Source organism: Dermacentor silvarum, chromosome 1, assembly GCF_013339745.2.
Source record: "Dermacentor silvarum isolate Dsil-2018 chromosome 1, BIME_Dsil_1.4, whole genome shotgun sequence".
In the NCBI taxonomy this organism is placed as follows: Eukaryota; Metazoa; Arthropoda; class Arachnida; order Ixodida; family Ixodidae; genus Dermacentor; species Dermacentor silvarum.
This window is the reverse complement of record NC_051154.1, coordinates 248835785-248859268: the sequence shown is the minus strand read 5'-3', so window position 1 is coordinate 248859268 and position 23484 is coordinate 248835785. Positions and strand designations below refer to the sequence as shown.

Genomic DNA, 23484 nt, shown 5'->3' with positions numbered 1-23484 from the left:
ACTGAAAATCTCGCAGATATTCAGTACAACACAACTTCATTACTTCAGCCTCAGATGGCAAAAACACTTGATTCTATTCAACAGACATTCTATTGATAAGAAAATGTTTCAGGACCTTATTTAGAACTGAGCTGCAATCAGTGCTGGCATACTGATTTGGTGTTCCCTTTAATAGGAGTGGACCTTACTCTATATTCTGATTTCTATATAACCTAAGTTACTGATACAGTTAAACCTGGATATAACGAAATTGACAAATTCCCAAAAAACTTCGTTATAAAGAGGATTTCGTTATATGCAGGTTCGGCACGAAAATTCGAAAAAAAAGCGCTTACCGTATTTACTCAATTCTAACGCGCCCTCAATTGTAACGCGCACCCGTTTTCCGTTTTCTTCGAAGCACTCATCATTGGAATGTCACACCAGGTACCGGATGCGTGGACGCGTGTCGTTTCGCACAAGCGCGAGGCATCGGAAACAAAGAGCGAGCGCCACGATGGCGTTGTAGCGTCGTATAGTGTTACATAGAACCCCGCTGTTACGTTCCCGGAGGCTGCGTTTTCCCGGCTTTTCGTTTTCGGCCGGTCCCGGCACAGCTCCCATAGAACCCAATGCATTGGTAACCGCGCTGTTGCGTCGCAACTGTGGGACCGTTCCCGCATCATACGTTGCGAACTGCCACCCCGCGCCGGCCCGAGCGGCCATTTTGACTTTTCATGTCGCTTGGCTTAGTGGCTGGACGATGGCATTAGCCGCCCAAAGTGCCGGGGGCGACAACTATGACGTATTTTCGGTTTCCGCCAGAAAAAGTATGGCCCTTGAGATCCGTATTTGCTACATAAAGATGGTGTCTATGACGCGTTGTGGCCCTAAAATTGGTTTTGGCTCATAGATATCCCGTATAAACTCCAAGGGCGATAACGCAGTCGTCGCGCGCCGTATGCTGTATGTGCGAGTGAAAACGTGCGAGGGGAGCCGACGACCGCGTCTAATCTCGCGCGTGCAAGAAAAGCAGGGAGGAAGCGCACCTTCTTCCGTTGCGCTCGAGGCACCAGCGAGCGAGCGAGCGGGAAGGGATAGCGGGGCGGCATTGTACTGTACTCTGGCATCAACTGCGTACTGCGCGGCAGCGCGCGGTTGCGCGGGCCGTGTCTTGACAGCGATCTGCGTTGGGGCAGAGTCTAGGAGTGTAGGTGTGTCGGCGCCTCGTAGCTTTGTGCGTGCTGTGTGTTCTCGGCACTCAGTTTGCGTTTAAGCGATAGACAACAGCACGAAGGTCACTTCGCTCGCTTTGCCAGCGGCGCTTCCACACGCCGCCAGCGTTTGACAGCGCGCGTCCGCGCTCATCGAGTGGGATGTGTCACAGCGTGTACCAGCGCGTCGGCAACATCAACTGGAAAAGGAGAGAGTGCCGGCTTGGCGGGCTAGGCCAGCTGCAGCAAGCGGCAGGATCAGGTTTGAATGAATGAAGGGAGGGGGAAAGATCACGCCTGCGGTGGCAAGATCGCCGGGTCGAGGGATGCAGGCCCGCCTCGCACACGCACGCACGCACACGTGCGCTTGCTTCGCATTCCGTCGCGGCGGACAAGGTGCTTCCGGTTGCCGCTCGCGCAAAAATGACAATATTTGGGGCGAAATCTCTAGGCTGTCGGAGGGGGAAATTCGTTATATCGAGGGGGTCTCCTGCTGCCACTTCGTTACGTAGAGGTCTCAAATACATGTGCTTCTATGGAGTAATGGCGGGGAATAGAAAAACTTCGTTATATCCAGGAATTCGTTATATGGAGGTTCGTTATAAGCAGGTTTAACTGTAGCTTGCAACATGCTTGTTATGCAGTGCTAGTAGACTCCCGAGTATGCGCAGCACCATGCTTTCTTGCACAAAATTTGTAAGAATTAAACTCGCAAGATAAATTTTATGATATTCGATTCGATATACTTTCTTTTTTGTTTTTTTCTTGTTTACATTCAATATCAGAATCCAAATATACAACAGCTCGGACCACTTATATCACAGGGCTGGATATAATGCAGTCTTTTCTGACTCCTGGTTATCCTTCGTTCTGGCTCAGTGGGCGTGCGGGGGAGGCGAGTGAGAAGCCTTTTGCTACTGCGGCTTGTGAGTGGCGCTAGGTCCGCACCGATTGCAGGCACACTGTTGTTCTTTGGCTCTTCAGTTTGTGTGTGGAAAGTGAGTACAGTTACTCATTGATATTTTGGACAAGACGAGGCCTCAAAAATGTCTGAATTAACGGGCAGACCAGGAAAAAGAGTTTCAATGGTAAAATAAGTTTGTTGTTTTTTACAACTCCAAAACCACAGAAAAATTAGTTGAGGCCCCGACTGCATTTCGTGTTCACCTGTCGCGAAGTGCAGATATATCACGCGCGCGACCTTTGACTCCACAACGCTGTCAGTTTAAACAACGTTCCGCAAGTTCATCAGTTCAGAACGTTGCCCACACACAAGCTTTCGCTGTTGCATGCAGTATGCGCGCATTAAAACATTTGCTATACCCGTTTATGGTAGATGCTGGCTGATCGCCCGCAAACCCCGTCTCACGCGCACTGCGGTCAGTTTAGCCTGTGCACATTATCTCATTCCAGATCTTCGTGTACAGTAAAAGCTCGATGATACAAATCTCACGGGGTCACGAAAAATATTCGTATTAGCCGAAATTCGTATCATCGAAACACAATTAAAACTACTGTCGAATCTCGATAATTCGAACTCGAAGGGGCCTGAAAATTTGTTCGAATTAAGAGGACGTATTTTTGATGTATTCGTGCCCCATAGCACGATGCACGAACGGTGCGAGTCGTGAAATATCGCGGCGCGCAAGCGCATAGCAAGCGCGGGCCACGAAACTGCCCACGCCGGCTAACGGTCGCTTCCCGATAACGACAGAAAACGAAGCTTCAGGGAGCGAGCGGGCGGCGCCGGCACACGGGTGTGCGCGGAGACCGTCGAAGGTGAGGGAGGAGGGCGGCAGGGAAGTGGATTTGGCCGCGTCAACTCCGCCGCTTCGGTGGCTCCCCTTGCCCTCCCTCTCAACTCCCTCGTAGCTCTCTCACCTTCGACTCCGTGTGCACATCTCCGTGCGCGCCCGCCGCCGTGCTGGCGCCAGCTTATTTTAGCCGCCCCCTGAAGTTTCGTTTTCTGCCGTTATCGGGAAGTGAGTGTTTGCGGGCGTGGCAGTTTCGTTGGCCCGACTGTGCCTCCGCCGCTGCTTCCCTCTGCGCTGCTGCCGCAGCAGTAAGGTCAACATGTGACTAGAAAATAGAGAAGGGTTCACTGCCATTTTATCCGCGTGGCTGAGACGTCGGCACTAGTGTGTGCTAGAATACGGTTGTCTAGAACACTCTAGTCGGCGCCCCTGCCATGTTAGCCGCGAAAACGGCTGCGCTATACTACGTCCAGCTCGTGTATATCAAAAGGCAAAGAGGAAATCGGCGGAGACGACGTCGTTGACCGGGCGAGCAGGCAGCGAGGACGACTGCGCGATGCAGAAACGGCGACCTTGCAATTTGAAAGAGGGGGAAATTTCCGCCGCGGGTTCTTTTTTTTTTTTCCCCCCCCATTCCTTCGCGCGCGGCATTGAGGGGTCTCTCCTGAGCTTTTGCTCTATGGCGGTGTCGGAGCAATGCCTGTCGGAGGCGCCGCCGCGTTATTTGGCGCGCTGCTAAGAGCATTGTCGGTACGCGGTATGTTCGAAATAAGCAGTGTTCGAATGAACGAGATTCGACTGTAGCTAAATTAAAGAGTCAGAGGTGAACTCACTCAGGCACATGTACGTAAAAAGCATTTATTTCTTGAAGCGCCACCGCTTCAAACTCTTCGCGCCCAGTCGCGGAGTCCGCGCTGTCCGGCGCCGCGCCTCCGCACCAAAAGAGGAGAGAAGGTGCGTGACTGCGCGCTGTTCTCTTTCGCGGCCGTCGGTGGGGCGGCGTTTATTCGTATCAACCGACGCAGGCTGAAAATCGATTCGTAACAACCGTTCTCTAGCACGTTGCAAAGTAATGGGGCTCGGCCGGGACCACAGAAAAATTCGTATCATCCGGAAATTCGTATTAGCCGTGATCGTATCATTGAGCTTTTACTGTATTCGTCTAAGGGTATGAACATATATCGAGGCGAGCTGCCGGGCGAGCATGCCAGAGGGTGTAGGGCAGCATAGCGCCGACACCCCTGCCGGCTAGGCCTAACCAGGGCTGTCTCGTCGGGAGTCGTTGCCCAAAGTTGCGGTATGGTGCAGAGTCAGTGAAATGTTTCGTAGTGGCTCTATGGCACTTAGAAAGCACAGTAACCATTTCAGCAACGAAAGTGAGGGTCATGAGCTTCGATTTTCGAACACATGCGGCTGCTTAGTGTACGTGTTTTACACATGCACAACCTTTGAAAAAATCGCAGCATATCCACGGGGTGAATGATGATGAGTGGGTGACGCTCCGGAGGGAATCATCGGATCTCCCGCTTAAGGGGACACTAGCACAAACGCGTTAGAAACGTGCAGTACTCTCTAGTAAGGGGGAGCGGCCACAGCGTCTTACGCAGCCATTTACACATGCCGGAACGTGCACCGCGTTTGCCAACGCCATCACATGACTGCTGAGAGAGTATACCCCCCCGTATTCATAAACGCTCCTCGACTTGAACTTGACTTGCCACCGCCTTGGGCAGCGCGTTCGAAACGCGTTGAAGGTAAGGCCGAGAGGCCACAGCGTCTTACACCAGCTTCTTACACGGGCCGTAACGAGCTAGCACAAACGCGTTAGAAACGCGCTAGAAACGCGGCCTTTCGTTAATGTTGGGTATTTATTGCCATCGTGGTGCGTGTGTCTATGTGCGCTTCGTGGCCTAGTGGTTAGCGCCGCGCGTTCGGAAGCAAGGGGTCCCTGGTTCGATTCCGCGCTACGGACACAACTTTCGGAATGTTTTTTTTTTTCATAAAACGTCGGAAGCGTTCTCCGGAAGCCGGAAGCTGGCTTCCGGAAGCGGAACCGGAAGTGGAAACGAGCTAGCACAAACGCGTTAGAAACGCGCTAGAAACGCGGCCTTTCGTTAATGTTGGGTATTTATTGCAATCGTGGTGCGTGTGTCTATGTGCGCTTCGTGGCCTAGTGGTTAGCGCCGCGCGTTCGGAAGCAAGGGGTCCCTGGTTCGATTCCGCGCTACGGACACAACTTTCGGAATTTTTTTTTTCATAAAACGTCGGAAGCGTTCTCTGGAAGCCGGAAGCTGGCTTCCGGAAGCGGAACCGGAAGTGGAACCGGAAGTGGAACCGGAAGCGGAAGTCGGCTGCTGGTTATACTATACGTATACATATATATGTATATATGGGTATACATACATATACGGACACACAACGCCATCTATTGAGCAATTCATAAAACTAGACGTGGCTACCTACTACGACGGGGACGAACGGGTGCCGCTATAAGGAGCTTCGCCCCTAAAATGTTCTGTTTATAGTGCGGTATAACTCGTAGTGCGGAAATTCGAGATTCCAGTGATTTACATTATAAGCGCCAAAATTCAAGATGGCGACGACTAAAATTTTCCCGCCAGAAAAAAAGGAAGCGTAGTGGGAATGGAATTAAAATTTTATGCGACTGTATTAAGCCATAGATTTGTTAGTGCTGTTTAGCACACTCGAAGCCATCGAAAGAACTGCAGAAATAGTGACACGAGCACTGTTTATGCAGCTTCTATTCCAGGCAAAATGATGTCCGCCAGAGTAAAGTGACGCGCAATGTTCAGTTTATTAAAAACCATGTCCATGGTCAAACTTTTAGCTCTAATGAGAGTTCTGATACAAGTCGAGCTCGACTGCAGTGTATACTACCGATGGCGGGCAGTGAATCGCAGCTGGCGGTGCTGCAAATATCAGTATGTTTTCTTCTTCATGTGAAATTATTGCGAGCAGAGGGTAAAGCGGCAACATCGGTAACAAAACATTGCTGCTTGGGAGCATCTGCGGTTCGTTCTGAAGCGCCGTCTGCTACAGATTCAAAGTGAACCGGGAAAGGCCTAGCGATGATATCGGTGGCAAGTGATAAGCGGTGGTGAAGCTGCCGGCGACACCAGAGCGTAGCCGCGACCACTCCTTTGTCGCTGAGTGGTCATGTCGCTGTGCCGCAGGGAAATCCTCTGTACTGTGCGACAGACAGCCCCCCCCCCCCCCCCCCCCCCAAAAAAAAAATAAAGAAGCCACGGAAATTTATGGTGAATTCGCTGAATTGCACCAGGGCGCCTGGGTGCGACCATGATTGGATGAAATGGCACATCGGGGCCTTCCGGTGCGATGTGACGAATTTTCCAACGACGCGGATATTTGAAATTGGCAGTGAAGTTAGAGGGGGGGCTCTTGCCCGGGTGGGGGCACTTGCTCGGAATTTCGCGGTAGGTTGATCCATACTTTTTATATGAGCGCAAAAACATTGAACACGACACATCTATATTTACTGTAAGCTCGACTGCTAAATATCACTAGTTTATTTCACAAAAGGCATTCTCGTTGGAACTGCCAGAAAAGTCGTCCTCATCAGATGCTTCGCAGGCGTCCACAGCATCTCAAACCTCGTTGTCTTCGGTGCTGTCGAGTGCATTGCATATGCTGCATTTTTTAGAGGAAGTCTAGATGATCTCCCGACTGGCTTTATGGCAGGTGCGATGGAGGAACTCTGTTCACAAATATAGATTCACAAATATAGATAGATCCTTTGGTCACGAATATAGGCCGATAGCTTAATATTGGTAACGTTTCTGAAGAAAAAATAAAGAAAAGTCTATCTTTATTCTAAGATATACAGTTCTTCAGTTAAAATTGAGAACATAAGGTGTATAGATATACATTCGACACTGCTGCCAAAGTGCTTGCTGCTGCATTTTGCCTGCACTAAGCTCTGTGCCAAAATATCAAATGGCTGTTCCACCACTGCATATATGTATTGCTGTCTAGTGTTTCATTATTCAAAACAGGACGGCATATGCAAAAATCGTGAAGAAATTTTGAGTACCAGTAAAAACCTGAATACGGCAAGAGTGGCTGTCAGTGGAGATCGATGCGGCGACATTGCATGATTGTGTAACATTGTTATATGCACGACGTTGTGCAAAGTGCGGTGAGTGTTCACTTATGCAATGTTGTTTGTATATCGTTAGTTACGATGATTACTTTCTGTGAATAGTGATCTCCAGCATGTTTTTCTGCAGTCAGATAAATGTTCATTGTAAGACTTTGAGAGCATTGCTCGTTCACATAGGCGGAGGCTGCCGAGTCCTCAATTTCTGGGACGGCTCTTTTCTTTTTGGCGTCGCCCGCCCCAGCAGCTTCCTTTGGTCGCAATGAACTGTCGCGCCACGGTAGTTTAAACAGTCTAAAGCACTGTCTGCTTGCTGCTTCCATGGAGCTTCCATTGTGCAGCTTGACACTGGGGAAACACGATGATGGTTGGCGTGGTATGTGGTATGCTGATCTCGGCAAATGTTTCGGCATGGTGGACATGGCCCTTCGTGGTTTCGGTGTTAAACCGCACCGCCTGATGGAAATAGATGCCTGCTGCTTACACCACGTTTAAAAGTGGAAACCGTGACTAGGCGCACAAAATAATGTGGGAAAGTCCTGGTGCCCGAATGTAATACAGTGGAACCCTGGTTATGCGTCCCTCGATTTTGCGATGTGCCGAGCTTTACAACAAATTATTGCAGGCCCGGAAACTCCCCATGGAGTCAATGCAATAAAAGCCTCAAATATACGACACGAGATTACGCGTGTCCCATATTGTACGATTACCCGTGCAAAACTGCGAACTGCCTGGGCGAATCACTTTCGAAGATTGTTTCGCTCTCGCAAGATTTCGTGTGACTTGGCAGTAATGGCACTGGACGTGCCTGTGTATAGGGTTGTTCACGCTGTGTCAAGAGCTTTGTTGGCCGTATACTTCGACTCATCCAGTGCAGAGTCTCGCGAAAGTAAAAGCATGTCCTAAAGTGATTACCCAGAATACCGCCCCAGCGGGTATGGAAAGGGTGAAAGCATCTGCAAAGTTCGAACAGATTAGCAACCGAAAGGCACGCAGATCGTATTGAATGCACGTATGCACGCAGTTTAGAGCTTTCTGTCGACACGAGAGTACACAGACTGGATGTGCAAGAAGGCATTGCTGCTTTCGGACACTGCTGGCTGCTGCAGCAGACAAGGACGACACTACAGATGCTGCCGTGACTGTGCCTACGTTCGTGGATGTGCTACGAAGCATTGACAAAATTCGGAGATTCATCTGCGCAGATGCCACTGTAGGCAACCTTCTTGCAGACGTTGCTGCACTTGCAAGTGTGTAGGTGAGAAAACGTTTTGGCATGCTGGCGGACGTGTTTCGTGGTACACAGTAGGCTAAATTTCTCCGAAAGCACGATTTGCACCTGCACTGCGGTATTCTTTTCGCATTAACTTTTTTTGGTGGCTTTGGTTTTCGAGTCCTGCGGAGTATTAATATTAACCTATAGTTTAAATCGAAGCTCCTCGCAACTCTGTTGCACGAAGCTGTGCATTATTGACATTTGTTGGTCGGATTATATGTAGTTTTCGCGTGATCCCAAGAAAGTTGTATAATCGGGGTTCCACTGTACGAGACTGAAATTATGCATGTCAAATTATGGTAAAACGCATCATATGATATTGAGTTTTATGTTATAAAGAAAGCAAGAAGTATATTTATGTTTTTTGCCCCTCATTTTTTACAGGAGTCCGAGGAGCCACGGTTGGTGTGCCTGGTGCCTGAACTCTGCACACTGACGGGCCTGACAGATGAGATGCGTGCTGATTTCCGTGTCATGAAGGTGAGCATTGGTGGCATTTGTCATTGTTTTCCCAAAACAAGTGGAATGTCAAACTGCTCCATCAGCTCAATTTCTGTATAGCTGTGTGTGTTACTTCAGTGGGACTTGATTATATATTGCCTGCAATTGGCACATAAACTATTTACTGTGCCAGTTGCAGTACACAATTTTTCTCAAGTTCTGCACTTGTATGGGAAAATTGTGCGCATTCTGCAGTGAACACAGTTTGACAGTGCCTACCGGTGAGATTGGTTGTACGAAAAATGTTTTCTCGCCTCATAGTACAAAATTTACTTGATTATTTCTAGGTTGCAAGCTGGGAGGTTAGTGCATATAATGAGCCATCTCGCATATTTTTTAGTCAGAGGGCCTTGATGCTTAATTTAAGTCTAAAATTTGGCAGAAAATGACTTTTTCATGAGATTCAAAGTAATTTTTCTGAAAAGTGAGTCTTTTTTAATACCTTGCAATATTTTTAGCATAAACTGTAACAGCAGGCAAAAGCAGGGAAAAACAATTATTGTGGCTGAAACATTAAGAACGTTTATGCATAAATTTTCTGAAAATGCACAATTTTTATGATTTTTTAATTGACCCAATTAATGCAGAAAATTTTTACATTCTTTGACTTATAATGTTGCACGTAAGAACAACACAAGTGGAGTGCAGTCGCCGACTGATAATTTGGACTTCGTGGGGATCGCAAAACAGTTCGAACTATTGAATGTCCGAAAAAACTGTTCAGTGTGTTGTTGAATGGTATTCCGCCTAGTAGAACCAAATCTGCTTGTATTTAGGCAAATGTCACGTCCTCACTGAAGCACGACGAAAGCACTGTGAGGGTTTGCGCAAGGTCCCCGTTCGATGGCCCCGCAGCACACGGTACACTCTCCTGAGCTGGTCGTCTTCCAAGGGTGCGAGTACTTGAGTAACGATTTCCTCGTCATTGAGTTTGGCACAGCACACTGTGGCATTGTCCATATCAGCGAAGTTTCCAAAGTTCACTGTGGCAGGAATCGGCACGCCGCTTCTTCACAGATCTTCAATCAGCTCGTCTCCGCTCACGTCCGGCATAGTATCCGGCAGTTTAGGTGCAGGGTCCTGCATTCAGTGCCGGCAACAAACGGACGTAACGCCGGCAACAAATCCTGCGTGGCGGAAACAGCGGTGGATTGTGCCTGCCGTCAGTGCCTTCCAGGCATCCGCAACAATTGTGAACAGCTGACAACAAATCCACACTGTAATGTTTGCCACTGTTGATGCACAGCACCATGCGACGTAGCAGGCGGGATCGGTACAACACTTTCAGGTTCTTGATGATGCCCTGATCCATGGGCTGGAGGACGCTTGTGATGTTTGGTGGCAAAAATTCGATTTCAATTGTCTTCAAATTATTTATTAGGCCATGGGCACCGCAATTGTCAACAAAAAGCAGCACCTTGCGCTTTTGTGCCTCGAACCTTTTATCCAGCCTGCACACGTAGCCTTCGAACAGTCGTTGTGTAATCCAGGCATTAGTGTTCGCTTCGTACCATACGGGCACACTTCTGATGCCTTTAAAGCATCTTGGGTTTCTGGACTTTCCTATAACCAGAAGCAGTAGCTTTTCAGTTCCGGACATGTTTGCGCCTAAAAGAACAGTAACTGTTTCCTTGCTGTGCTTCCCACCATGGCAAGGATCTCCGGAAACAGCGAGCATGTTCTCTCGCAGAAGCTTGTAAAAGTCTGGTCTCGTCACAGTTGAAGACGTCGTCCGGCGAGTAGCGGCTGAGCAAGGTCTCCAGCTTGTCAGTGCGGTAATTCGCGTCCATGGTGTTGTCCAGAGCGCCACTTTTGGCGCACATTTTCTTGAAGACGAGGTCATATTGCTTCTTAAAGTTGCAGAGCCAGCCATCACTGAACTTGAAGCCTGTGATTCCCATCCGTAGCGCGAGGGTCTCAGCCTTTTGCTTCAGCTGGTCACCAGATATGGGAATGCGCTGCACAACCATGGTGCCTAGCCAGATATTCAGAGCCTCTTCAAGTTGGGGGTATGTGCCTTGACGGAGGTTTATCTTCTGGACCGTAGCACATTTCTCACTCGCTTCAAGAATCTTAGCTTTGTTCTTGATGTAGCCCGTGATAGTCGGTCTCGAAATGCCGAAATACCAAGCTACCTCAACCTGTGACAGGCCATTCTGTACGAGCTGTTCAACAGCAGCTTTCTGCACCATTGTCATCGTCTTATACCTGCAGCATTTCGTCACCGGCACTAGCTGCAAAGGTGGAGTGATGCCATGCTCCACTTCTTGTAGAGATGCACGGTACTACCTACTGTCGCAGTTGATTGGAGTAGCCTACCGCAGCGACAACCTCGTGGTGAAAATGTTAACACAGGCGATACAACGAAGCACGCTCGATGAACATGGGTTGGTGACTGATGCAACGTTCAACACAATAAAGCATAAAAAATGGTGACAGAACCGGAAAACAATGGTGACGGCAATGTGAATGACCTACTAGCCTCAGAGATTGGAACCAATTTGAGAATATCTGAGGTTCTACTTCACTTAACAGTTTGGTGGCTGTGCTGGCGTCAGTTGGAAACAGCCACAACAACAAAAACGTTTGGCGCGGACCGCGTGGATACAGTCCTAAAAATTGAATGGCGAGCCCTAGATGGTCCGAAATTTCGGTCATTGTTACGCATGGCGTCTATGGGCAGAATGATGATGCCACAAAAAGGTACGAATTACCAAGCATGTCCGAATTTTTTTGGTCATTGACTTGTGGGGATTGAGGGTTGCGCCGGCATGATTGCGCGGGCTTCGCCTGCTCTGCCATCCCTCGCCATCGTTCCCCGCTGGCCTCCTTCCCCGCCCGCGCTGCCTAACCGGTTCCCGCGGTGGCGCTGCGCACGCGGCGGTTGGCGGTGAGGGCGGGGCGCTGATGTCACTACGCGGCTGGTTGTCGGCTGCTAGCGGCGGAGCGTCCCTCGGGACTTCTCTCCGGGACCAGCGCACGGTACGTTCATGCTTTCCTCTCATCCGCCGACACCTTTGTGACTAGGACTGGAGCTCGCGCACGGTGCCTTTGCCCGTGCGGGGAGTGTGTACTTTGTGCTGATCCTTTCCCGACGCTAAGCCGACGAGCGGTGCCATTAGTGCTCGCGCGAGGTCGTACCCCGCCGAGCCGCACTTGCCGAAAGCCTAAGCCGAAGGATATTGCCCGTGCTCTCGCGAGTTGACCCATTGGTTATCGCCAGAGCAAGTAGCATAGCCGCCGGGACTTTTCTTAGCGGCGTGTCCCAGCTTGAGCCTGTGCTCTCGCCGCGACGTGCTATAGGCGCCTGTTATTGTATTTTCGCCCTGGTGCGGGACCCCTTTGGCTCCCCGCCGCGTGGGCGTTTGTGCAGTGCTGGTGCCGACGGTTTCAGTAAACGGTTTCCGTCAACTCGGGGCTTTACTGTGTTTTTGCATGCGTCGCTCGGTAGCCCCTTGCGGCCTCTGAGCTCGCGCGCGAGCGGTGCTGGAGGCGACGGCTGACGTGGCCCTGTGGCTCGCTAAGCTCGAACCCACGGTGGTTGGTCTCCTGTGAGACACCAAGAACCCACAGACTGTACAGTCGAATCCCCCTACAACGAATTCCGCTGCAACGAAATTTGTGCCGCAATGAAGATTTTCCGATTCCCCATCAGCTGCTCATAGAGAGTAATACAAAAGAAGTCTCTCCATAACGAAGGCGTTTTATTCGGTATTTTTCGAGAACGAAACTGGGACTGAATGAAGGCCCAAAGCTGCGACGATCGTTTGTCCACTTGAATGACGTTTTTGCGAACAAAATCAAATTCAAAGTACCGATTTACGCCACTGCAATCCATAGCCACGCGTGGTCATTACGCGCCTGCGCGAGACTGCATGGGATCACCACAATCGCTGCCGTTTTCAGTGGTGTGTGTCGGGTTGAAATGGCTAAGCCACCAAAGAAGCATAAATTTCTATCTCTCGAGGAGAAGGCACATATGATCGCCGAGGCAGAAAGCGGAAGGAAAAATCGCGTAGTTGCGCCCGACAGACGAAGGATTGATTGCGATAGCAGATTATAGTAGACAGCTATACGAACTGAGGATCGTAACTTTATTGGCCGTATAAACTCGTAACATTCGCTTACTAAATTAACAAGCACGGTGTCGCGCGCGCACACGTAAACATGAACGCATCTCGCTCGATGACCGCGGAAGCTCGGTGTCAACACGCTGGAGTGAGGAGGCGCGGCAATAGCAGCGAGCGAAATGACCTCCATGCCGTCTCTCCCTTTAACGCGAACTAAATGTCGAAAGCACAGCGCGCACGACTCTACCAGCACTAGTAGCACTTTGCTGACATCGCAGATTGCTTTCAAGATACGGCGGCCGTGCCGCAGCCGCTGTTGTCAACATGATGCCAACGTCTCTTCGTCTGGGGAAAATGACAACCCGCTATGCACTGACTCCGGCAACTGCTTTGAAAGTAATGGATCCTTTTGATCTCATCTTAAAAGTTATCAGAGCCCACGACAATGACATTGCGATGGCTCTTTTAACGGACTGTGAGGCTCGCGTAACGCCTATACTTGTCCTGACGCATAAGAAATCCAGGCTGACTGACTTCTGGAAATAAAACTTCCGGTAAGCGCAAGCTTGCCAAGTTAGCCGACTTAGTCATAAATATGCAATGAAATTGAGTTAATTCAAACCGCTTCATTGCGACGGTACATGTGCCACAAAATGGGTGTTTCGCGATCGGCCGGGCACGCGCGTTGAGTTAGGCGTCGGCCGCAATGTACTAAAAGTGCTGTAACAGCGGGGCGAAATGCATTCTCTCGTGAAGTTGTCACTTGATTGACCGCCTTCGGTACGTATCAACCTTTTCCCCCACGCCATCGCGAAGATTTCCCGGACGATGATTTCGGTTTCATTCGTGCCTTAGCTGTTTCGTGTATATATATACATCCTAATTTCGTGTCAACGAAGTTCCTCCACAATGAAATTTTTCGCGTGTCCCGTGAATTTCATTGTAGCAGGACTCGACTGTATTCTAAAATAAGATAAATAAGATAGTTTCACACTTGATTTTTCAAAAATTCATCTCCAACAAACTTTTGCTTCTTCATGGAAACTTGCTTCTTCGCGCCACATCTGCGAAGTGCGGATGTGGCTGCTGGCGGTGGTTTTGTTCAAACTGTAATGTAGAGATCCGTCGAAGTTGAGGTTGGGGTCGGCTTCGTTTTGGCCACTTGCAGAACATTAAATTGCCGTTTGCGAAAAGCCTTGTGTCTACAAGACAAACCCGGCGTCACTCAGTAATGATTGAGTGTCATCCACGATTTCTTGTGGAATGCGTATTGACCAGGAGGCCTTCCACATTCTTGAAGCGGTGCCGATCTGCACTTGCCAATAACTAATGGCTGCAGTTTGCACGACCATTCATATGCGCAGCAAGCAAAACAGAGCACCCTACTAATTTTTCCTCCATGCCATGTACTGCTCTTCAGATTCAATCTCTTGTTTGACAGTATCTGCCAAAACAGTGCTGTTTCAAGTTTGTCTGCGCTAAATATTTCCGACGATGCGAGAAGTGATTGCGTCTCTGTTAGAAGCGCACTTCCAGGGGCGCGGTGCAGTGTTTGATATAGAGTTCAATGTACACTTTGTACATCGCTGTACTTCTGCGTGGGTTATTCAAGGGAATTTTACAACTGTTTGATATAGACCAGGGGTTCTCAAGCATGTTCGCTCCAGGGAACCCTGCTAAGCTCCATGAAGCGCCAAGGAACCCCCCCCCCCCTCCCCCCCGAATTAAAAGGTGCTGATTAACTGAATGTCGAATTATCGAGAGTATCAAGAAAACAATAAACAAATGCTTAACTACGTCAACACGCTTTTATTTACTCAATGAATCAGCAAATCCTGTTTATATTTAGCACAAGACCAGTGCAGAAGCTGAAATTCTCGTCATCTCATGACTGATTATCGTTAGCAGCGGCGAAGGCCTCGCGCGCGTAAATCCCGTTAATTTTTTCGCCAGTCAGCAGCTCGCCAACAAATTGTCCGTCCATCGCGTTGTAGCCGGTGCTCTTATCTTCGACAGCCTTGCACTGAGTCAAAGCAAAACTACTGCTAGCCGCAACCGCTGCGGACGAAACCGCGGCCGCTATCGACGCAATCATGGACGGCGACCTTGCGGTTCAGAAGGCAGACAGCCGACGCACGCACTAAGTCAAAACGAAACTACCGTTCGCTGCAAGAAGTGTGGATCAAACCGCGGTCGCTATCTACGCTACAATGGTTGGCAACTACACAGTTGTGAAGGCACGCAGCCGACGCGTGCACCGAGTGAAAACGAAACTGTTTGCCGCAACCGCTGTGGACGAAACTGCGGCGGTTATTGACGCGATCATGGATAGCAACTACGCACTTATGTAGGCACGCGGCATGCCGCCAACGCGGTGTTACGCGCGGCGATAAACGCAAGAATAAAGTCTTTAAGGGCACAATTAGGCACGAAGCGCACCGGCGTTGTTGTCAATCATGCGCCGCACACGATTGCCGCTGAGGACCATGGCGATGTGGACTGCGCCGTTTCGTTTCGGTTGGACGCTAGCGCCGTTCTTGCTCTTCTGCGGCGCGTATTTGTGATGCTCCGCGCATTTTTTTTTCTTCATTTTTTTTATTCCTCCAACGTATACGTCAGTGCGCACGCAATCGGCACCTACGCTATCTACAAACGGGAGAAATGCGCATGTTGGTAAATTACGGCATCCGAGATTTAAGTGCGAAAGCTTAGGCGCGCTGTCCGTTTTTGGAGGTTGGGTGGCTACAAGCTGCTTGCGAATTTATTGCGCAGTTTGGGCGTTGCCGTTACGCTGTGTGATGTGCTTTTTGACACTCGGGCGTGAGTAATCGAGGTTCTGTGGATCGAGCGCACCTCGTTTTCGCCGTTTTAGCCATTTGGTGAGCGCGCGACCACGGAAAATTTATCAGTGGCTCGCGGAGCCCCGAGCAGGGGCCTGCGGGACCCCAGGGTTCCGCGGAACCCACTTTGAGAACCCATGATATAGACAATAATTCAATATATCAGAGTTTGAATTATATTTAAGCTCGTTATGTGGAGCTTTAACTGTGCATGTTGCAGAGTGTAAACAAATAAATAAGAGCCGCACAGATTAAAATGTCTTTCAATGTCATTATAACTTGTGCGGCTCTTCTAGCTTATTTCTATGTGAATTGTTTAAGGGGGTCCTGAACCACCCCTTGGGCTTGGTGAAATAACTTAGTCCGTAGGTAGCATACGCTGCTGTGAACATCTCAGCCTAGTTTTGCAGTCGTGCACGGCATGTGGAGCTTTAAAGCAGAGTGCAAAGTCGTCTTTCTCTCAAACACTTTTTTCAGCAGAAGCCTGCTCCTCACTCTTTTCTGGATGCTTTAATTTGTAATAAAGCGTCCAGAAAATGCAGCTGCTATTGACCAATAGCTGACATCAGTCAAGAAGGGTGTTTGGATCAGTGTGCTTCTTCCTTATTTATTGACAGATTTTAATAAAGTATGAAGTAAGTGAAAGTCTGCTTTCGAATTTTGATAAGAATTACACACTTCCGAAAGAAGCAGACTATTGTCTTCTGACGCTCGGCCGCGGCTGCCCGCTAAGAAGTAAACTTTGGCCAGACTGCTTATCGGTGTTGAATCCATCGGATATCTCTAATTTTCATTAGTTTGAACATTCAACTAGCCTTGAACCACGTGAAGCTTAAGGTTAGACTATACATATGCTTGCCAGCGTGCGCTCACTCCTGGCCGCTCATGGCTAGACACCTTGGCAGACATAGCTTCATATTGAGCTATTGACAGCACTTCAAAATGCACAAATTGGATGTGGCTACTATCTGTTGGTCAAGCTGGTGCAGGGCAAAGCCAGTCTGCACCACGTAGCACGTCCAGACTAGAGCACGAGTGCAAGCCTGTACTGGAGCCCTGTTGTGTACAAAGCAAACGCTGTGCATACACTGCGCATACACACTACATTTGCACATAGCTGTGGTCTGCTATGTAGCATAGATACCGTGGCTGCGGCAGTGCTGCGACAAATCCGCTCTCTGAGTGCACTGCGGCTAGCTGAGGACAACCAACTTCCAAAAAGTGAAAAGCACAAAAAACAGCACTTTTGTTAGTCTCCATGCCGACGTTTTTTTAAGGAAAAATAGTCCGTCTTCTTTGTCTGCTTCTGCTTTCCATATCTAGCTGCGGAAAGCATGTTTTGCAAGCAGTAGACATGTCCAGGTGCTTCTTCGGCGTTTTTTTCATCATCGAAAAACCATTGCTCGAGAGCAAGGGCCCGCAGCTACATCGGCAGCCCTCGGCTGTGGCTTGTTTTCAATGTCGTCATCGACGTCGCTTTCATTAATGCAGGGGTTCTAAAGCATGTTGGTCCCAGGGAACCCTGCTAAGCCCCCCCCCCCCCTCAATAGACGACCGACGCGTGTACCGAGTCTAATCAAAACTAGTTTGCCGCAACCGCTGCGGGCAAAACTGCGGTTGCTATCGATGCGATTATGGATGGCAACTGCGCACTTATGAAAGCGTGGCAGCCAGCCGCCAACGTGGTGTTATGCGCGGCAATAAGTGCAAGAATAAAGGCTTTATGGGCATAGTTAGGCACGATGCATTCCGGCGTACTGACTCGACCGCTTCGTTTTGGGCCGGTATTTTGTAGCGATGCCTTATGCCTTATTCTAGTCTTATCATCCACCGCTCACGGCCGGCTGATCCCGTTGATAATGTGAGCGGACCGTCGCTCTACCACTGACCAAGCGCGAAAAGGCATTAGCATCGGAAAGGCGTCGCTACAAAATACCGGCCTTGGTTGGACATGCCGCTAGCACCCGCCCGTGCAGCTGTATCTTGAAAGCCATCCGCGGTGGGGGCAGAGTCCACCCTCGCTGTGTTTTCGCACAAAGGTCAATTCGCTCGCTGCTGCTGCCTGCCGCGCTTACTCACTCCAGCGTTTTGACAGCGAGTTTCCCCGGTCATCGAGTGAGATGCGTTCATGCTTGCTTGTGCGCGTGGGACACCATGCTTGTTAATTTAGTTTGTATGCCTATGCCACGGAGCAAGAAACCTTTAGGAGTGGAAACTCCGCCAGTTGCGGCAACCAGAAAATGTCACAAGCCCACGGAGCCACTATCATGCTGGCGGCACCTGGCGCTGTGAAATTATCGCCGTCTTGGTTGTCAAGGCAACCGTTCACGTGTGTTGCTCCCGTTCGCAGCCGCGCGCTTCACAAGTTCTACTGAGGGCACTCACGCGTCCCACCTGCGTCCCATCTTTGGCTAGCAAAATCCGAACAACGGTACACTGCACATATCAGCGCTGTTAGTATTACGGCCCTCGAACAGGCACCGACAAGAACAGTTGCTGTTTGACTTAAAGGCCCACAAAAACAACGTTACGGCATGCACGCCGAAGCGAATGCCGAACGCCCGTGTTGTCTGCTTGGCGTGCAATCCGCCGGGCTTCTGCTTTCTTCTTCTTTTTTTTTCGCTGCTGCTTGCATGACGCGCCGCAATGCGCGGCCTGCATGTGCTCCCGTCGGCGCATACTGATGTGATGTTATCTGGTCGCATGCGAGCGCCCGCGCTGACAGGAGTTTCTACTTCTAAATAATCTTCCTCCGTGCCCTATGTCAAGAAGTTTATACGGCCGATAAAACTAATATCCTTACTTTGTATAGCTGTCCACAAATTTGCTCTCGCGATTTATGCTTCGCCTTTCGGGTGAAACCGACTTTTTTAAAAATCCTCCGACGTATACATCAGCGCGCGCTATCGGCACCTATCTACAAACAGGAGAAATGGGCATAGTGCAGGGATGGGACTCCTGCCCCAATTGCGCTGTTTTATACAAACGGAAATTCCTGTGCCATGCTGTGCTAGAACGGCTTCGGCATGTGTGCTTCGGCAGTGGCCGTGAACAGTGAGCTGATTCGTTCTCCGAAAGAGTGCAGCCGTTCACATTCTGCACACCACGCGAGAGTGCCTCCCGCACAGTTTCTCGTAATTTTCGCGCTTATAACGCTAGACTGCTTCGGTATTTCCGGCAAGAATAAGGCATAAGACTAGAATAAGGCATAAGGCATGAAGCTTAGTCTGCTCCAAGCTGCTCCAAAATACAATTTTGGCGGCTCCAAACTTCTCCAACATGCAATTTTACTTGCTCCAAAAATTGCTCCAAGATGACATTGGGCAGTCCCACCCCTGATAGTGGTAAGTTATGTATGGCCTTCGAGATTCAAGTGCGAAAGCTTAGGCACACTGCCCATTTCAGAGGCTAGGTGGCTACAGGCTGCTGGCGTATTTATTGCGCAGGTCGCGCGTTTCTCTTATGCACTGTGATATGACACTCGGGCATGGCTAATGGCAGTTCGTTGGATAGAGCGCACCTCGTGTTCGCCGTCTTAGCCATTTGGAGAGCGCGGAACCAAAGAAAATTTATCAGTGGCTTGCAGAACCCCATGGAGGGGCCGGCGGAACCCACTTTGAGAACCCATGTGGTAATGTATTGATAGAGCCAAACAATCTGCACAATTTACCTGTCCGTCAATACACCACATGTTTCGACTGTGCTGTCCACGGCAGCGTACTCTTCAACATGGACGTCACCGAGAGGGGCACCAAAACTACTTTCGTCGAGCTCACTTGTTTACTCTTTTCCTGGTGGACAAGGAGAAGCATGCCCGGAAGAAGTTGCCATGAGCCACAAGCTCTGAAGCAGTTGGCGATGGTCTCATCTTTCACGCGACCCCAAGCTTGCGCTACCATGTGGATGGCACTATGTAAACTAGCCTCGTATTGCGAGTTGTCCATGCACAAAATCATGCGCATGAAGAGATACTGCCTGTACAGTATCTTTGTATATGCCTTGGTCCATAGGCTGCAACACTGACGTCGTGTTTACAGGCAAATATGCTAGATGGATAGCAGTCAAGGCAGGTCGTTCATATGGGCACTGCACTGGTGAACAACAACTTGCGGTTTGATGACGCGAACTTGGCGATTCAGTTTAGTGATCCATCTCTGAAAATGTCGGATGGCATCCACGCCTTTCTGTTCGAGGCGTAGTCCACAGCAAGCATCTTCACGCCTTTAAATCGTGTAGGCTTAGCGGCCTTGCCGATGACAAACGGGCGACGTCATTCCGTTCCAGTCATGTTTGCTAGATGGATAGCAGTCAAGGCAGGTCGTTCATATGGGCACTGCACTGGTGAACAACAACTTGCGGTTTGATGACGCGAACTTGGCGATTCAGTTTAGTGATCCATCTCTGAAAATGTCGGATGGCATCCACGCCTTTCTGTTCGAGGCGTAGTCCAAAGCAAGCATCTTCACGCCTTTATAAATGGTGTAGGCTTAGCGGCCTTGCCGATGACAAACGGGCGACGTCATTCCGTTCCAGTCATGTTTGCCGCGATCATAACTGGCACCCTTTTTTTGCTCCATAAGCTCCTAGCACAGTTCGTCATCTCTGAATGTCTTCTCTGGTAGCAGCCAATAAAAAAAGCGCAGTCTCGCCTGCGATAAAGGGGCCCTGAACCACTTTTTATCAGAGTTGAGAAAAGCAATTGAAATGAAAATAGACTGTTTTAGAAATATTTTGCTGCAAAAAGTGCTTCAATGCATTCAGCAGGAGCGGAGTTATTGGCAATCAAACACAGCCTCCACTGTGCTCCTGTTCCTTCTTCAATGCCTTGCACTGCAAAGGCTATGGCAGAGTGGTGCTTCAGGAGCGCCTTCTAACTGTAACTGAGGCGAGCGCCTTCTAACTGTAACTGAGGCGCGCAGTTCAAGTTTCATTTTCTATGTTAACATAGTCGCCAAGACTTCCAATTTTAGTGCCTACGATGCGCTAAACATAAGCCAAACATGGTTGTCCTCAGTGAGCTGCAGTGCATTTAGCCAGTGGACTTGTGGCGGCACCCCGTAACGGCCGCGGTATCTACGCTACGTAGCCAACCGCAGCGCAGTTACCAATTGCAGCCGTGTATGAGAATGTGCTTTATTATGAAATAAAGCATCCAGAAATGAGCACATTTGAGAGAAAGGTTGCTTCGCGCTCTACTTGCGAGCTCCACGCACTGCGTACGACAGCAAACCTTGGCTGAGATGTTCACAGCAGTGTATGTTACCCCCGGACTATGTTATTTCAACAAGCCCGAGGAGGGGTTCAGGGTCCCTTTAAGATGTTTACCGGTTCATATTCATTGAGGTGCAGTCGAACCCGCTTATAACGAACTCGATAGTTACGCATACCTGCCAATTCTCCCGGATTACCCAGGAGACTCCTGGATTTGGACCATTTCTTCCGGTTGTACGGTTGACGGGAAAATCTCCCGGAAATTGCTGTCGTGTCCCATTCCCACGTCCAGCACTTTGTCAGGCCACATTGGCAAAAAAAAAAATCCAACCCAATCTAATCCAGTTAAAAGTTCATCGCGCAAAACATTGCTAAGTAGTAGGGAAACCCTATACATGCACTATTTCGTTAACCGCAGAGCCACTCCTTACGCTGACAGGGTTGTTGGGTGCCCTAGTGGTCCTAGTCTCAATAAGCTAGCCAGCGAATGCCGCCTTCTGCAACTAGCAACACTAGACTCTCCATCGTTTTCATCGGCGGCAGCCGCTCTGGCATTGTGTAGGCCTGCGGTCAGTCATGGCTTTAAAAGTAAGGAGCGCTAGCACAAAAAGTATCTTCAAGTATTTTTAATGTAGTGCTCAGCCGAAGTGACGCTGGGTATTTTGTTGATACCACAGAGAAATGCAGAGTGCGAGCAGCAATTTAACATGGTGAAAAATATGAGGACGCAGTGCCGCTCGTCCATGTGTCGCTCATTCAGGACGTTGGGAAACGTCAACCTCGCAAAATGTGAAAGAAATGGAATTTCTTACAATCAATCATTATCTGAAGAATTTTTTAACACCCGTCGTGGTTGCTTATTGGCTTTGGCATTGAGCTGCTAAGCACGAGTTCGCGGGATCAAACCTTGGCCGCAGCGGCCGCATTTCGTTGGCGGCGAAATGCAAAAACGCCCGTTTCCCTTATATTTAGGTGCACGTTAAAGAACCCCCAGGTGGTCGAAATTAATCCGGAGTTCCCCACTACGGCGTGCCTCAAAATCAGATGGTGGTTGTGGGACGCAAGAGCCGAAAATTTAATTAAATTTAAAAAGAATTTTTGAAGGCAGAATTAGCAACAACGAAATGCGTGCAAAAGTGAGACCTTGATGTTCATGCGGTCATTTGTATATCTGTAAATAAAATTGTAAGGAAGTTCTTCTGGAAGTACTTGAAAATATCGACATTGGGGCCCCCGGGGGGGTGTAACCGACTGACCCACCCCCGCCCGGTCGGAAGACCTCCCGGATTCTGTTTCTCCAAACTTGGCAGGTATGGTTACGCAAAAAGTGGTTGGTGTATCAATAGTTCGTTATATGTGGACTCACCCTTCAAAACTTGCAAATTTAACGACACTGGCGTTGGCAGTCATGATTCGACACCTCTTTGGTCCGCAAATATGATTTTCAGTGCATTCATTTTTGTTTCAGGTACTTTTCTGTGTCTAACTGCTAGCTTCCGTTAAAAACGTCTTGTCAAGAGCGAAATGCGGTGTTGTAGCCCCTTTAAAACCGTACCCGCGGCCGGTTCTGATTACCTGCCATTTCGAAACTACGAGTGCATCCACCAGCATTTTTTCTTCGAGAGTGTCATATATTTTACTGTCAGCGGGACAAGCGGATTTGGCATATGATAGAAGGGTTCTAGTTGGCTGAAAACGGAAACTACTGCGGCATGCTGGTGTGGGAGGCGGTGTGGGAGGGGGCGCGAAGAGGTAGCCACCATGGCCATGGTTTATTTAGACCGGCCAGCCATAGTGTTGCAGGATCGGGAGCTGCAGAAACCGCGGCTGCTCGGGTCGAGAGCGCTAGCGTGTTCTTTTTCTTGCACTCCCTGCACGTGAGCCCTCTTCTTCACCTGCTCTGGAGGCGATAGTCGCATCGCCCTGAGAGCCACAAAGTTACGTTTTTCTTATATTGCTTTGGCTGAATAAGTGCGAAGTTCGAAAGGTAGAACGCCATCGTAAGCTGTTATCAGCAATAACGTAAATGAAGCGTCGACGAACCGTAACCGGCCGACTCTTTGCAACCTTACGTGGCAGCAGATGTCGTGCCGCGTTCATGCCGAATTGGGTCGCTTAAATAGCGATAGCAACGGTTGAGCAGCTGTTGGTTCAAATTGGTCTTCAAATAACACGCCACCGCTTTGACACGTGCTGTCGCGTTGTAGCTCATACTTGCCACGATAGTACATAACGTAGTGCATGCGGTGCCGCACGGAGAACGGTGTAAAAATGAGTGGCGCCGTTTCAGCTTGCGAGATTGGTGCCGCACAGATAACTCTGCAATTTTGTGCTGCTGTTGTGGCCCCTGGGATCAGACGCATTGGTCGCTGTGCGCTGTACTGCTTTGCCCTGAAGTACGCTGGAGACATGCCTTGAAAGCGCCCTTAGCCTAGCATGGTTGAAAGTGAGCGACTTTCCGCGCTGCTTCTGAAATGCGTGCGCGGCGCTCTCTTATCTCG

At 49.5% G+C, this 23484-nt stretch overlaps 1 protein-coding gene across 2 annotated transcripts in view; it reads left to right on the top strand.

Moving 5' to 3' along the window:
- LOC119437026 (piwi-like protein 1) overlaps positions 1 to 23484 on the top strand; it is a 150086-nt gene that overhangs the window by 61812 nt on the left and 64790 nt on the right. For both annotated transcript variants that reach the window (XM_037704086.2, XM_049660232.1), the window contains one exon: positions 8746 to 8841. In XM_037704086.2, coding sequence (XP_037560014.1) covers positions 8746 to 8841 — 96 coding nt within the window. The remainder of the gene's footprint in view (positions 1 to 8745; positions 8842 to 23484) is intronic.